This window comes from Oryx dammah, unplaced genomic scaffold (assembly GCF_014754425.2).
Source record: "Oryx dammah isolate SB20612 unplaced genomic scaffold, SCBI_Odam_1.1 HiC_scaffold_2, whole genome shotgun sequence".
NCBI lineage: Eukaryota > Metazoa > Chordata > Mammalia > Artiodactyla > Bovidae > Oryx > Oryx dammah.
Genome location: NW_024070186.1, coordinates 147,184,950 through 147,201,181, shown reverse-complemented (window position 1 = coordinate 147,201,181; position 16,232 = coordinate 147,184,950). Strand labels below are relative to the sequence as shown.

General features: G+C 43.2%; 1 protein-coding gene across 1 annotated transcript in view; it reads left to right on the top strand.

Annotated features, from left to right (window-relative positions):
- Window positions 1–231: 231 nt before the first annotated feature.
- ADAMTS5 (ADAM metallopeptidase with thrombospondin type 1 motif 5) overlaps window positions 232–16,232 on the top strand; it is a 56,277-nt gene continuing 40,276 nt past the window's right edge. Inside the window, exons 1-2 of the mRNA XM_040227668.1 lie at window positions 232–1,523; window positions 13,708–13,840. Of these exons, the coding sequence (XP_040083602.1) occupies window positions 408–1,523; window positions 13,708–13,840 (1,249 nt within the window). The 5' untranslated portion in view covers window positions 232–407. The remainder of the gene's footprint in view (window positions 1,524–13,707; window positions 13,841–16,232) is intronic.

Here is a 16,232-nt window from a genome sequence, read left to right as displayed (position 1 = left end):
TGGAGGAAAGCCTGCACCAGTCGCCCGCATGGTGCGCGGCACCTTCCTGACTTTTCTTGGTGCCCCGATCCTGGCCGTGTTTGGGTTTTCCCCCCTTTTCTAGTACTTACTGAATATCCGCAACCGGCTTTTTTTTTTTTTTTTTTCCCCTTTTCTTTCTTTCCTCTTCTTTCCGGAGCCCGAATCCAAACATTTTCCAAAGCAACAAAGAAAAGTTCGCACGCTGGCATCGCGGCCGGGACAGGCTGGCGCTGCTACCGGGTTCCCCCTCCGTCCGACACTAGACTCAACCTTGCAAGCAAGTGTATGTGTATCCCCACCTCCCGCCCCGGTAACTTCCTGAGCTGTTAACAAATAACCCACCAAGTGTCCCCTGGCGCGCAGCCCCTCCCCGCGGGCAGCGCACTATGCTGCTCGGGTGGGCGTCCCTGATGCTATGCGCGCTCCGCCTGCCCCCGGCGGCCGCCGGCCCCGCCGCGGCACCTGCCCAGGATAAAGCTGGGCAGCCTCGGGCTGCTGCTGTGGCTGAGGCCGCCCAGCCCCGCGGGCGGCGGGGGGAGGAGGCGCAGGAGCCGGCCGAGCCTCCGGGCCGCCCGCACCCCCTGGCGCCGCAGCGCGGGAGCCGCGGGCTCGTGCAGAACATCGACCAGCTCTACTCCGGCGGCGGCAAGGTGGGCTACCTCGTCTACGCGGGAGGTCGGCGGTTCCTCTTGGACTTAGAGAGGGACGATTCGGTGGGCGCCGCTGGCTTGGTGCCCGCAGGAGGCGGACCGAACGCGACCCGGCGCCACCGGGGCCACTGCTTCTATCGGGGCACGGTGGACGGCAGCCCGCGCTCGCTGGCCGTCTTTGACCTCTGCGGCGGCCTCGACGGCTTCTTCGCGGTCAAGCGCGCGCGCTACACCCTGCAGCCACTGCTGCGCGGTCCCTGGGCAGAGGCGGAGGACGATGCGCGCGTCTATGGGGACGGGTCCGCGCGGATCCTGCACGTCTACACCCGCGAGGGTTTCAGCTTTGAGGCTCTGCCTCCTCGCACCAGCTGCGAGACCCACGCGTCCCCGCCAGGCGCCCGCGAGCGCCCCCCGGCGCCCCGCCGCCAGGACGGACGCTGGGCTCTGGCCCCGCAGCAGCTCCCGGACCAGTCGGCTCCCCCGTCCGACGGGAGTCCGGGACCACGGACGTGGTGGCGGCGGCGGCGCCGCTCCATCTCCCGGGCCCGCCAGGTGGAGTTGCTCCTGGTGGCCGACGCATCCATGGCGCGGATGTACGGCCGGGGCCTCCAGCATTACCTACTGACCCTGGCCTCCATCGCCAACAAGCTGTACAGCCACGCCAGCATCGAGAACCACATCCGCCTGGTCGTGGTGAAGGTAGTGGTGCTGGGCGACAAGGACAAGAGCCTGGAGGTGAGCAAGAACGCGGCCACCACGCTCAAGAACTTCTGCAAGTGGCAGCACCAGCACAACCAGCTAGGGGAAGATCACGAGGAGCACTATGACGCGGCCATCCTGTTTACTCGGGAGGTAGGTCCCGCCTGGGTGAGTGGTTCAAGCCCTGCAATAAGGAGGTAGGTCAAAGGGACGGCCTTGTTGACAGCCTTCTTTCTCCCACGAACCGCCTGGCCTCGTGGGTTTGCTGATGTGCTCCTTGCAGGAAACCATGACAGCCTCCCACTGGGCTTGTGTTTTCAGAGTATAGAGTCAGCAGCAAATCAAACCTTAAATGACCGAGTCGGGCTTAGACATCAATTCATCAGGTTGGATGTCTCCAATCTGAGCTCTGGTACCATAGAGGTGCCAAGAGGATAAAATGGGCTGGGCTAGCATGCTTGGGGAAATGTGCACGGTTCCGTGGGGAGAAGGGGAAAGCTGAGTCTGTCTTTGGAATCAGGGGTCATCTACTTTGCAGTGAACCCAAAGGTAGAACCTTGGCTAATCTGATGGAAAGGGCTGTGATGGGTGATTCACTGTAGGCACTCTTATCCACCGTCTTCCTCTGTAAATGCCCAACCTTCTTCCTTGAACCTCTTTCGGGACATAAGTCAAAGGAAGACTTTCTAAAGGAAGGATTCATTTTCTCATCTGGCTTTCTAATGGAGTTCTTACATATCCACCTTGGTGGAAACTTGGTTCCTTGGATGGAAGAGAGGAGGGAGGGCCAGCAGGATATAGAAACCAGTCTTGTGAGGTTCCTTAGCAACGCCTTTGCCTGGTTCTTCAGTGCGCAGCAAGCACTGCTAGGTTGTCCACAGCTGCCCGTCAAGGGTCACATCCAACTCGCATGTTTGGGTTTTGGATGAATGTTTCTGAAGTCCCAGAGCGGAAAGATCTGGGCAGAGAGTCAAGACATGAAGGAATGTTTTTCCAGGATTTCCCTCTTTTAAGGACAGAGGTAATGGGAGGGGAAAAAAATGATCTTTATGGACACAAAGGTTCTGGGAGTAACCCAGTACCTCTGTAGACCACCACAAAAGTGTGACATTTGTATACAGAGTCTGAGCTGGTTCTGCTGGTTTTGCTGGGAGCTCTGAGCCTCCGTTTTCACAGCTGTCCTCTGATTGGCAGTTTTGAGTCATGCTCTCAGATGTCTGGTAAGAATGGACCTTGATAGCACATTCTTTAAGTGCTTGAGATCCATCCAGGATAGAGGAAGGATTAGAAACTTTGGAATATTATGCAAAATCATGGTACAAAATGGAACGAACAGAAATAGGACAGGAAATTCAATGACGGCTTGCAGGATGTTTCAGAATCACACAGCTCCACCACCTTATTCTCCTATTTTTACTAAGGCACTCCTGGTATGAAGGAAAAGTGCCGATAAATTTGGAGTGAAGAAACACTTGTGGTTCATGGGGTGGACATAAACGTAAACCACATGTAAATAAAGACACTGGAGGGCAGCAGTTAGGGAGACGCCGCCAGTACAGGGTGCTTTGCAAGATGGAAAATCTTTCTCTTCATTAAGTGATCTCCTGGACACCATCCTTTAATTTTTCTGCACAACATTAATCTTTAAAACGGAAGAACATTCACTTTTGTAGCCTTCCATATGAAGTGAAGTTCTCCTGTAAAACTATCCCTTTCTTACTTGGTTTCCAGGTCTTTTTTTTTTTTTTTTTTTGGTAAGCAACTTTCCGTGTCTGGATTTCTTGCTTTGCTACATCACTAGAGGCTGCCAAGAAGGAGGCTTCAGAGAGTTTATGGAAGGAAGTTCTCCAAAGACAGAAGAAAAAATACTTTTGTAGGCATAATACTCCAAAGTGTTCCCGTTGAACATAGTTATGGTGCACTTTCATTTTTAATACAAATGCAGATTCCATATTTTTTTTAAATAAACATAAATAGACCCCATGACTCCCTAGTTCCTGCCCTATAATTTTCCTAATTGTGTCTTAGAATAAAAAGAAAAAAAGTAAAACTAGTCAGTGATTCTAAATGATTTGTCTGTTGCCTTTTCTGGATTTGATTTGAGTAGTTAACAATTCCTATTTTCCAAGCTTTGGAATATATTAGTACCTTTTAATAGATAAGGAAGGAATAAATTAACATCTATCTTCATTTTAATAAGTACTATAAGGACTTTCATTTTTCAAGCTAGTCTACACATGGAAAATATTTTACATGGGCCCTCCCTGACCTCCTTGCCAAGCAGAAGCAGTAAAGTAAATCTCATTTAGCTGGTGGCTGGCTCTCTGGTATATACATTTAAGTTGATGAGAACCAAATATTTGAAAAGCATATTATCATGATTATATGCATCTAATTTTAAAAAGCACAATTAATTAAGGGGCTGAGAAGAATATTGCAAGATTTTTACATAGCATTCACTTTAAAATACAATGTCAGTCTCTGGTTAATACTTCAGAGTATGGAAACCAAGGGAACTAAAGGAGAAATGATCTGAGATCTTCAGTTTCATGGAAATCAGATATCTGGGAGCTAAAGAAAAACTTTCATGGCTGTTTTTTTTCAATGAGAAATACCCGGAGTTGGCACCAGGATCCCACTTTTACAACTCTGTTTTGAATGTAAGAAGTACGTTGCTTAGCAGCCAGACGCCAAGCCATGAAATCCATGTTTTGATGGGCTCTGAGCACTGTTCAAATTCTGTGTCCAGATGTCTTCTCCTAAATTGCTTGTTTTTCAGGCATGAAGCAAATGTGTGAGGATATGTTTTCCACCCCTGTTGACTAGCCGAGGCCACCTTAAATGCTGTGTCTAGGAGTCAGCAGAATACTGCTGGTAATTCATTTATCAAACTAACAGACTTCACTGTTAGGACTGTGAAGGACCCAGCACTTGGTGCTGTCCTAATTAGAGAAACTTAGCACCAGTCACTTTTTTTTTTTTTTTTGCAAGAGGAGCAGTTTTCATCCCAGAGTGGTACTTACACTGGAATTCACACCACTTCTTCCATCAAACAGTAGAAATCCGATCACCCTAGGATTTATTTTTGCCTTCCAGAATCCTTTTCTGGTTCTTTCTTCCTCTTTTTTTTTTTTTTAAAGATAGTTTCTTTAAAGACAAACTCCTAAACCCACTTTGGGGGCCATGCAATTTTTTTAGAGAGATTAAACACCTGCCTGCTTGAGAACAAAGTGGGAAATTGTTTGTTTAATATTTTCTGCCCTCTGCATCACATCAGTGAAAGCTTGACTTTTTCATGGATTGGAAGAGTTGGATTGAAACTGAACCAGCTATCAGACTATGCAATAGAAACAGTTCATTCATTTTCATGAATCATCAGTGTGCCAGTTAACAAGTAATTGTCTGTCAGTTAACACCTTGCTCCTATAATTGGTCTATTTTTTAAGTATTTTTATATTGGTGTTAGTTTCAGGTATATAGCAAAATGATTCAATTATGCAAATACTTCTATCTATTCTTTTTCAAATTCCTTTCCCATTCAGTCTATTACATAATGTTGAACAGAGTTCCCTGTGCTACACAGTGGGTCCTTGTTGGTTATCTGTTTCAAACATAGCAGTATGTACATGTCAATCCCAAATTGCCAGTCTACATTCTGCCTTATAATGCTGTGAGGCCTTATAAGGGGGACTCTTACATTGTAATGGGGACTCCACTTAGAATTACTAGCTAGCTTCTTGCAAGGTTATCATAATAGGGTGCCCTAAAAGAAGATTGGGAGCTTGGAAGAGGGAGAAGGATGAGCTTTTTCTTATTTGCTTGTAGGCTAGATTAACTGATTCTATCACACATTTAAGTTCAAATCCCATTTAAACTGACAAGGGAAGCCTTCTCAAAGAATCATAGCCAACAGGTCAATTCTAACTAGTAAAAAGCTAAATAACTCAAAAATGGGAAGACAAGGAGCAGCTTCAGCTGCTCAAGTTGACATTTAAATAATAAATTATGAATTGAAAATTGCTGAGAGTAGGTCTTAGAAGTTCTACATCACAAGGGAAAAACTTTGTGATGGATGTTAAGTAGACTTACTATGGCGATCAGTTTGCAATATATGTGTCTATTGAATAATTAGTTTGCACACTTGAAACTAACATAATGTTGTAAATAAATTATGTCCAAATTAAGTAGTTGTGAAGAATATTCCACAAAATCAAAAGCCATTAGATCAGAGACAATAAACCATGACACAGAGGATATATTTCACTGTCGTCTCTCTTATATTCAGCTCATGCATCTGAGCACCTCCTATTTGTGAGACACATATTTAGGGAGTTGAAAGGAGTAAGAAAATATCTCATCCCTGCCCACTCTGGCTTGTCACCAAGGGAGAGGAAGCAGATACATGCCTATTGTTGTCATTTAGTTGCTAAGTCATGTCCAGCTCTCTGTGACCCCATGGACTGCAGCATGCCAGGCTCCCCTGTCCTCCACCATCTCCCATCATCCACCATTTGAGTTTGCTCCATTCATATCCATTCTCATCCTCTGCTGCCCTCTTTTCCTCCTGCCTTCAATGTTTCCCAACATCAGGGTCTTTTCCAATGAGTCAGCTCTTCGCATTAGGTGGTCGAAGTATTGGAGCTTCAGCTTCAGCATCAGTCCTTCTAATGAATATTCAGGACTGATTTCCTTTAGGATGAACTGGTTGGGTCTCCTTGCAGTCCGAGGGACTCTCAAGAGTCTTCTCCAGCACCATAATTCGAAAGCATCAATTCTTCCAGTGCTCAGCCTTCTTCATGGTCCAAATCCCACATCTGTACATGAGTACTGGAAAAAACATTGCTATGACTATACGGATCTTTGTGGCTTACGTGTATATATATGTGCTGTGCCTGCAAGCTAAGCTGTTTCAGTTGATGCAGTGGATTATAGCCTGTCCATGGGATTCTCCAAGCAAGAATGCTGGAGTGAGTTGCCTCACCCTCCTCCAGGGCATCTTTTCAATCCAGGGATCAAATGCACCTCTCCCACACTGGCAAGCTTGCCTTTCCCACTAGCGCTCCCTGGGAAGCTCACATATATGCATATATCACTCTAATATTAGGAAAGCTCTAATAATTGCTGCAACTGAGCTACAAACAAAAGCTGAGAAAGGAAAGAGACGGGATCTTTATACAGGCTTTATTGTAAATGAAGAATTGACTTGGTCCTCAAAGGATGGATAGATTTTATTAGGATTCAACCAGCTTTTGTTGAGCATTTCATAAGATGCTATTCATAGTCATAAATCATGTAAGAGTTAATTCTTTCAACAATCTGCATGCATCTGATCCTATTATCATTTGACAGATTAGGACATGCATACAAAGAGAAACAGAGGTAACCTTCTCCCAGTAACAGCTGACAAATGGCTGAGAGGGAAGTTGTCCTATTAAGCGGTCTCTAACATAAAACTATTACAATGAATTTATGCAAACATTCAATATATTTCCAATAGGCAAAGAGGGATTCAGAGGCTTGAAAAATGGCCCTTTTCCTAAGAATCCTAATGTAGGGAACAGAAAAGGAAGTAGATGATTGTTATACAGTGTAATGATGTTTTAATAAATGTGGTCATTAAATGTCATGGGAATACATTAGAAGGTAGCCTAACCCATCTGAGTTCAGTTTGTCAGAAAGAAGAGAATTAACCAGATCCATAAGGAGGATATAGGCATTCTAGAAACACCAAATTATTTCTTGGAGTTGCCCACAGGCAGCATGGCAATCCTGGGAAATATAATAAGGTTTAGGTGACTTCCCTGGTGGCTCAGATGGTAAAGCGTCTGTCTACAATGCAGGAGACCCGGGTTCGATCCCTGGGTCAGGAAGATCCCCTGGAGAAGAAATGGCAGTCCACTCTAGTACTATTGCCTGGAAAATCCCATGGACAGAGGAGCCTGGTAAGCTACAGTCCATGGGGTCACAAACAGTAGGACACGACTGAGCGACTTCACTTTCACTTTAGGTATGAAAGAAAGGACAGGGGCTTCCCAGGTGGTGCTCGTGGTAAAGAACCCACCTGCCAATTCAAGAGACACAGGAGACACAAGAGACTCAGGTTTGATCCCTGAGTCAGGAAGATGCCTTGGAGGAGGGAGTAGCAACCCACTCCAGTATTCTTGCCTGAAAAATCCTATGGACAGAGGAGCTTGGCTGGCTACAGTCCATAGGATCACAAAGAGCTGGACAGGACTGAAGCCACTTAGCACCCAGCACATCAGGATGCTAAAAGGTAACTTACTGTGGCCTATAGGTAGGGATCTCACAGGAGACAAAGGACCCTTTAAAAGCCTTAAGTGATAGAAAGGAACAATGAAAGAAGCGAGAAAGAGAGGACAGCTACCTGAGACATTTGGGACTCACTATGACCAATCTGATGTGGCAGTGAGAGACAGGCAAGTTAATGAGGTCACCAGGTGTCTTATCCATCACTTTCAGCTCCTTTTCTGGAATATCTTTCTCAGTGCGTTTCGTATGTATTGTACTGCGCCTGTAGATTATTGAATCTCACCAGATACCATAGAGATAAAGATTATGCTTCCCAGGTGACTCAGTGGTGAAGGACCCACCTGCCAATTCAGGGACTGCAGGAGATGTGAGTTGAGCCCTTGGTTGGAAAGATCCCCTGGAGGAGGAAATAGTAACCCACTCCAGTATTCTTGCCAGGAAAATTCCAGAACAGAGTAGCCTGGTGGGCTATAGTCCATGGGGTCACAAAGAATCAGACATGACCAAGAGACTAACACTTTCACTTTTTTTTTTTTTTAACATTGTCAGACATCTTTCTATCCCTCAAGATCCAGTGACCTCCTTTGAGACACCTTCATTGATTTCCCCAAGGAGAGTGTGTCATTCCTCTTCTGAAATCCCTCAATAGTCTGTTCAGTCTGCCTCCCTCTTGACATGTCTAAATCATGTCATGTTTCTTAACCGTTGAGATCAGATCTTGTTTTATTTATTCACTATACTGTCAGCACTTAGTACAGTGTCTGGCAGGTTGTAACCACACAGTAATTGTTTTAGGAATAAGTGTACCCAGGTCCCTTGGTCCCTAATCCAGCAGGGCTCTCTGTGTTTTGTGTCACCTAGCTATGTCCAGAAGCAGATGGAGATTGCATAACATGGGCCATCGTCTTGTTCAGCTTAACAGAACCAAATAATGAAGTCTCTGCTGAGGTCCACATAAGACCCTCTGTTATTGGGGGATGCCATTTAGATAGCCAGAGAGGGAAATGACATCTCAAGAATCAGATCCAGGGGAACTTCTCCGGTGGTCTAGTGGTTAAGACCTCACCTTCCAAGGCAGGGGGTGTCGGTTCGATCCCTGGCTAGGGAACTAAGATCCCACATTCGTAGAGGCAAAAATACCAAAACATAAAACAGAAGCAGTATTATAACAAATTCAATAAAGACTTTAAAAAGGCTCCACATCAAAAACATCTCAAAAGAATAGGATCCCACAGGAAAAATATGAATTATGATGAATGAGCATGTATCTGAGTTATACTGATGGCCATAATATGTACCACACCCCTTTCTCCTATCAATAATTCTCCTTCATTAAGAACTGGGCAGGCAGATAGGCAGACACGCAAGGCTACGCAAACCCTCTTCTCTGCCCTTCCCTTGAGCTCCAGGCTTGTCCTCATGTGTGTGCTCAGTGGCTCAGTTGTGTCCAACTCTTTGCAACCCCATGGACTACAGCCGGTCAGGCTCCTCTGTCTATGGCATTCTCCAGGCAAGAATACTGGAGTGGGCTGCCATTCCCTCCTCCAGAGGATCTTCCTGACCCAGGGATCGAACCTTCATCTCCTGCATTGGCAGGCAGATTCTTTACCACTGAGCCCCCAGGGAAGCCCAAGCTTTTCCTTATCAGTGGTAATATCTGTATAAATATTTAATAGAAAATACTTTTACAAACGCTGGGAGAAGCAAAGCTGAGCATCACTTCTCCACAGCTGTCGAGCACTTCAACAGCAACGACCAGCCGATCAACAATAGGTAGGGGTCTAGCTGAAAAGCCATGAGAAACCCAGACAGCACATTATAAAGCAGAGACGTTACTCTGCCGGTTTTTCCAGTAGTCATGTATGGATGTGAGAGCTGGGCTATAAAGAAAGCTGAGTGCTGAAGAATTGACGCTTTTGAACTGTGGTATTGGAGAAGACTCTTGAGAGTCCCTTGGACTGCAAGGAGATCCAACCAGTCCATTCTGAAGGAGATCAGTCCTGGGTGTTCTTTGGAAGGAATGATGCTAAAGCTGAAACTCCAATACTTTAGCCACTTGATGTGAAGAACTGACTCATTTGGAAAAGACCCTGATGCTGGGAAAGATTGAGGGCAGGAGGAAAAGAGGGTGACAGAGGACGAGATGGTTGGATGGCATCACTGACTCGATAGACATGAGTTTTTGTAAACTCTGGGAGTTGGTGATGGACAGGGAGGCCTGGTGTGCTGCAGTCCATGGGGTCGCAAAGAGTCAGACATGACAGAGCGACTGAACTGAACTGAACTGAAGTTAACTGAGTTAACTCCAGATTCCCCCTTACAAAGCACTCTGCCTTCATTCTGGCTGCTGTTCTGCAGATGTGATCAAATCCGCTCTTATCTGCCTCCGTGTTGCCCTCCTTCCCTCAGCTTGTTTGTGCTGCCTGAGAGACCAGTCTTCCCTACACCTCTTGCTGTTACTTCCAGTTTGCACATTCACGTCTACTTAGTTCCTTTTCCCCACCCAGTACCAATCACTTTGATTTTCCAAGTTGTATTAGCTTCTAGGCACCTGCATTTCAAGGTAGCATCTTTGCTGGCTCCCTGCTCCCCGCTGCATCTGCGAGAATAGGTCTGGGACACTGTGAGTCCTTCTAAACTCCATGATGAATCACAGATACTGCCATATTCATGATATTGTAAATGGCCACCCCCACTCACCATGTCAATGACCTCTCTGTCAAGCTTTCTCTGGTCTTGCTGACCATTTCAACTCTATTTTAGGTACAGTGTCCCAGTCCTGTCCCCCAGCCAGGAACACCCCAGAAGCCCACTGGTTAAATCTCTGCATGCTCTTGCAACCCTTACATTGTATTAAATCTTCCATTGCGTCATTGTCTAGACATATCAATATCATGAAATAAATCCTGCTTAAAAAGAACCATCTTTAACATAACAGATATAACTTACCTTCAGATTTACACTAAGCAGAAAAATCCTTGTCAGCACTCTAATTCGTTTGACTCTTATGTGGATACCTTTTGTGATTTTCATTCCTTTAGTATCTCCTACCTCCAGTTTTGAAAGATAGATGAATGGATGAACAGACAGGTAGCTAGGTAGATATGCTATTGTCTCAATCCTGCTCTGAATTAAAAGAACAAAAACACCTATAAACTTCAAATAAGCTTTGCACCTGTAAATGTTGTTATAAATCATCATCAGAAAATAGAGATGAGTTTGATGTGTTATATTAATAATTTGATGCACAAGTTCAGTTTTTAGTGGATTGGAGTGAACGTTGGATCACAGAGAAGCACAGGCATTCATTGTCAGTCTTGAGGAAGACACCATTACTGGGCTGCCATGATTTGAAACTGTGTAAGTAAAATGGAAAGGTTGCCAGTTCACATAATTACAGTTACAGAAATAAAGACTGTGGCTATGCAGTCAAGGGGATTAATCAATGTGATTTTTTTTTTTAAAAAAACTGCTTTTGTTCATAATTTTGTCACATGTACAAATTTCCATGGCAAAGAGCCAAATGCATTTAATGCAATTCAAGGATGACAAGGAGGGTTGATGGGCTCTAATGAGCAATTGATTATCAGTAAACAGAGAGAGATGAAGAATCCACATTAAACTCTGTGTAGAACAAGAGGTCATTTCCATTAGTTGTAACTCTTCATCCAAGCTTATTAATGAAGTAAAGCCTAAGAAGGGGAAACATTTCTTAGATTTTGACATTTGAAGAAGATAACCCCAAACTTTGAAGGTAAACATAAATCCTGGTTTAAAAAAAATTTGCATGTGCAGAAATAACCTACAGTGTCCAGCAATTCACTTAAACCATGACCTGGGTCTTTGGTCTTAAAGCTACTAAAATGACCAGAGGAAAAAATGGATTAAAACATGCATTCTACTATACAATTATCTTAAAGACCGATTGTTATGCAAACGTGTGTTCTAATTTCAATTTTAAAAACTCCTAATTTGTTCTCAACAGTAGTAATTTGACATCCCACAGGATGGCATATGAGGATACCCAGCAGACTTTGGGAGGCTATTGTTGGTTTGGTGACTCGATTCACCAAAGCTACTTGGCTGAGATTTCCACTGTCTGAAGTTGTAATGACATGGCGGCCACAGTACAGTTCATCACAGCTGGGATCTCATATGGAACACAATAAGGATCTGAAAAAGTACTAGGGAGATTGTAGCGTATATCTTTTAAATATTATTCACCTTGGCTGGACTTCCATGCAGCAAAATAGAGAAGAGTTAGAAGAGCATGTAGACGTTAACTAGGCGGCATTGGTTATATAGTAGTAACATCTCCTGTTGGCTTCCTGGAGTCTATTGCAGTCTTGTTAGCATACAGCATATTAAACATGTGTGACAATGTTCAGTAAGGCAAAAACCCACATAAGATAAACATCTTTTCTCTTCATCCTGGTAGAATAAAAATATTAGCTTATGTCATCAAAATATAAATGAACAAAAAATAAAGGCATGTGAGGTCTACATTGCATCTGACTATATGTCAGAATTCACCTTCAATTAAGCAAATGTTTGTTGAGTTCCCATTGAAAGTCAGACATTGTGGTAGTTCGAGACACAAAGATAATAACTGCAATAGAAAGAACAATTTCAATTAGTAAACAGTCATCTTTCATAGTAATCAATATTTTATAAAACTCTTCTGCTGTTATTCACTTATGGCTTCTTTGACAGAAATAAACATACTCTCAATTCATTTTCATTGAAAACAGGAGTCAAATACAAGAAAAGCTAATGTCCAGTAATATTCAAATAACATTTAGTAGAAAGTTTATCATTACAAATCTATATCATAAATTTTGGCTTCTATTTTCTCTTTATGCTTCATAATTTAAAATTGTCTTGTTGGTGTCTCTTTCATCTAATTTGATCATCTTAACCATTAGTAATGGGCTTCCCTTGTGGCTCAGATGGTAAAGAATCCTGCACTGTGGGAGACCTGGGTTGGGAAGATCCTCTGGAGAAAGGAAGGGCTTCCCACTCCAGTATTCTGGCCTGGAGACAGTCCATGGGGTCGCAAAGAGTCGGACACAACTGAGCAACTTTCACAACCATTAGTGAGATGTGATCGTGTTCTCCTCTGAGAAACTCTTATAAGCTATACAACTTCTCACCAGACAAATGCATATACTCATTTATATAAATACAATATATTACAGGGGCTTCCCACGTGGCACTAGTGGTAAAATTCTGCCTGCCAATTCAGGAGACTCAAAAGACTTGGGTTCAATCCCTGGGTTGGGAAGATCCCCTGGAGGAGGAAATGGTAACCCACTCCAGTATTCTTGTCTGGAGAATTCCATGGACAGAGGAGCCTGGTGGGCTACAGTCTGTGGGGCCACAAAGAGTCAGGCATGACTGAGTGACTGAGCACCCACAATATGTTACCTATATTTTCTGAGGATTGATCGGATTAAGAAACACTACATTAAACGCTATGGGAAAGATTGTATACATTTCTGAAGAAACAATCTATGAAATTACCACTGGATGTGGAAATTGAGATGATCTTTTGAGGAATTACCCTCATACATTAAAACTTAGTTTCCTATCCAAATGACTGAGAAATTTATATTCTTCCATAAATAGGTGGCAGAATTGCAGTTTTGCCCCTGTGGTGGAAAATAAATTATTATGTTTGACTTCTGATACATTTAACATGAATTTAGGTCAGAATACTAAGGCTTTCTTAAGCATGACCCTATGTGAAAATGATTCATAACATACGTGCCTACATTTACATGATACAGCTTTGTTAAGACTGTGGCTACTTTTGTACTGGACAAGCCACAGTCCTGGACATCTTTTAAAATGTAATTGAGTCCCATCATCCTTCTGTGTTTCTGGGGCCCGGAGAAGCTTAGCAGAGTCAATGCCATTAGTTTGTCTTTGGACCATTTCCAGAGCTGAGCAGGTGATACCATAAACAAATCCCAGTGTTGACATTTGGAGTGAGCAAGTGGTTCTACAAGGTGGCTCCTTCTGGATGTAAATTGACTTTAATGATTTCTTTCTTTCTCCTGGGCAGGATTTATGTGGGCATCATTCATGCGACACCCTGGGAATGGCAGACGTTGGGACCATATGCTCTCCTGAGCGCAGCTGTGCAGTGATTGAAGACGATGGCCTCCATGCAGCCTTCACTGTGGCTCACGAAATTGGTATGCAGCGTCTTTTCTCTTCCCTGGCCAAATCAAACACTTGTAACAGCTGCAACAGGAACCGGCATACTTGGCAATTAATTCCAGATTTCTCCTGGTTCGGATAACCCTTGGGGATTCTATTTGTTTATATTTGCACTTTTAGGGTTAACTCCTAAGAGGGACGGAAACCAAAGTTAGGCACACGTGGTGGAGACTTCCTTTCTGTTGGTGCCATTTAAAAGTTTAAGAGAAAGTTACTACTGCCCCTGTCTTGTAAAGTGTCCACCCAGGACCTGATGAGATAAAATCTGTCACAGTTGACAATGGAATGCAGAGATGTTTGTCTTAGAAATTACTCTGTGGACTCATCCAGGGCAAATCAACTTACACAGAAATTCATCAGGTTTTATTCCACTGTCAGTGATACATCAACTCCTGGCAAAGGTAATCAATAGCTTATGGTCACCATTCCAGTCTTGTTTTTAAGAAGGAAAGCAAATAAAACAAAACCTGTCACCAGGGTTGATTGTAAAGTGTTCCTTACCTGGTGACATTAATAAACTCATTTCAATCCTGAAACTGGAAATGTTAGACTAAATATGACAAATATCCCAGCAATTAGGAATATGTGTTTTGTAATCACTGACCGAGGCTACTAGACATATGAGAAGTTAATTCAGTATTTAGGATTAGATTTTAGAATTAGATACATCTGGGCTCAGTTCTTGCTAAAGTACTTTCTGCCTGTGTCCTGTTGGTCTGATAATTTAAACTCTCTGAGCTTCAGTTTTCATATTTGAAATATAGAAATAATAGTGCCTGTTTCGTTGAATTAGTTCAGGGACCAAGTTAGGTAAATTATAGATACCAGCTGTTATTTGTATTCATATACACTTCTGTTTTGCTTTTTAATTAACTAATTGATTTACTTTTTAAAGGTATCACCTTTTAGCATTGTCTTTTTGGAGACAAAGTATGGTGCAAATTATTGTACCTTTTGCTGTATTTTCTTAAACAGATGTAGTTTTCTTAAGCTAACACAGTAATTTTAAAGTAGAAATTAAAACTTTTCTTCCACTTTAGTAGGCAAAGAACATTTCACAATGTGCTGATTTTTGGCCATTATGTTTTCTTTGGAGACTTAACTTCACATCAAAAGTGCAATTGCATAAGTCCATTTATTAGAGCAGGAAAATAAAAATCAGTAGTTAAATTCCAATTAATATGTATTAATCATGATCTTAATTTTCTTAACTGACACTCTTCTTACCACCTAAGCAAAAAAACAAACAAACAAACATAACATCTTAATGTAAATAACTGTCCAATAGCATCACTGATCACAATCCAATTTAACACTTTGTTAATTGAGCCTCTTTAGCTTCGAGATGGACTCCCAGCTCCATCTCCATGTTCTCGGTTTTATCTCAGGCAAGAGATTCAGACAGCGAGTCCCCGTTTTTTCTCTAGAAGGCAGACCAATAATGAATGAGACGGCTCTCTGGTGACTGCACTGCTGCTGCTGCTGCTAAGTCGCTAGAAGACCTCATATAGCTGCAAATATTTTTAAAACACAGCTGCCATTTGAACTTCAGGGCTGGGATTATGCCTTCATCTATGTCTCACTCTTGCCTATTAAACTGATTGATAAAAATACAGCCTAACATCAGTCTTTCATCAATATTTATTACATATATATTTATGTGCACAAGTGAGTAAGTGGGAGAAACACAAGAGCCACTCAAGGCAATATTCTGATTTTTCAGCAAAGCTAAGAAGAATAAATTCAAATGCTCAAAAGCATTGTAATTACCCAGATGATTTTAAAAGTACACCTGTATTTAATCACCATTATTTGGAATGGGAGAAGTTCCATAAGGAAAGTTCTAAGCCCTGGTAGGCAGATGCTGGTTAAGGAATGATGAGGGATAAGCAACAAAGTGGAATTGTGGCATCAACCACCATAAGCCCTAATATTGACCTTCTAAAAAAGAGAGTTCAGATTCCTTGAAGGATGGGCTTTCTTCCTTCAATCCTCTTGTTGTTGTTGTTTAGTTGCTAAGTTGTGTCCAACTCTTTGGACCCCATGAACTGCAGCACGCCAGGCTTCCATGTCCTTCAGTATCTTCCACAGTTTGCACAAACTCATGTCCACTGAGGCAGTGTTGCCATCCAGCCATCTCATCCTCTACCACCCCCTTCTCCTCTTGCCTTCAATCTTTCCCAGCATCGGTATCTTTTCCAATGAGTCAGCTCTTTGCATCAGGTGGTCAAAGTATTGGAATTTCAGCTTCAGCATCAGTCCTTCCAATGAATATTCAGGGTTGATTTCCTTTCAGATTGACTGGTTAGATCTCCTTGCTCCAAGGGCCTCTCAAAAGTCTTCTCCAGCACCACAGTTCGAAAGCAT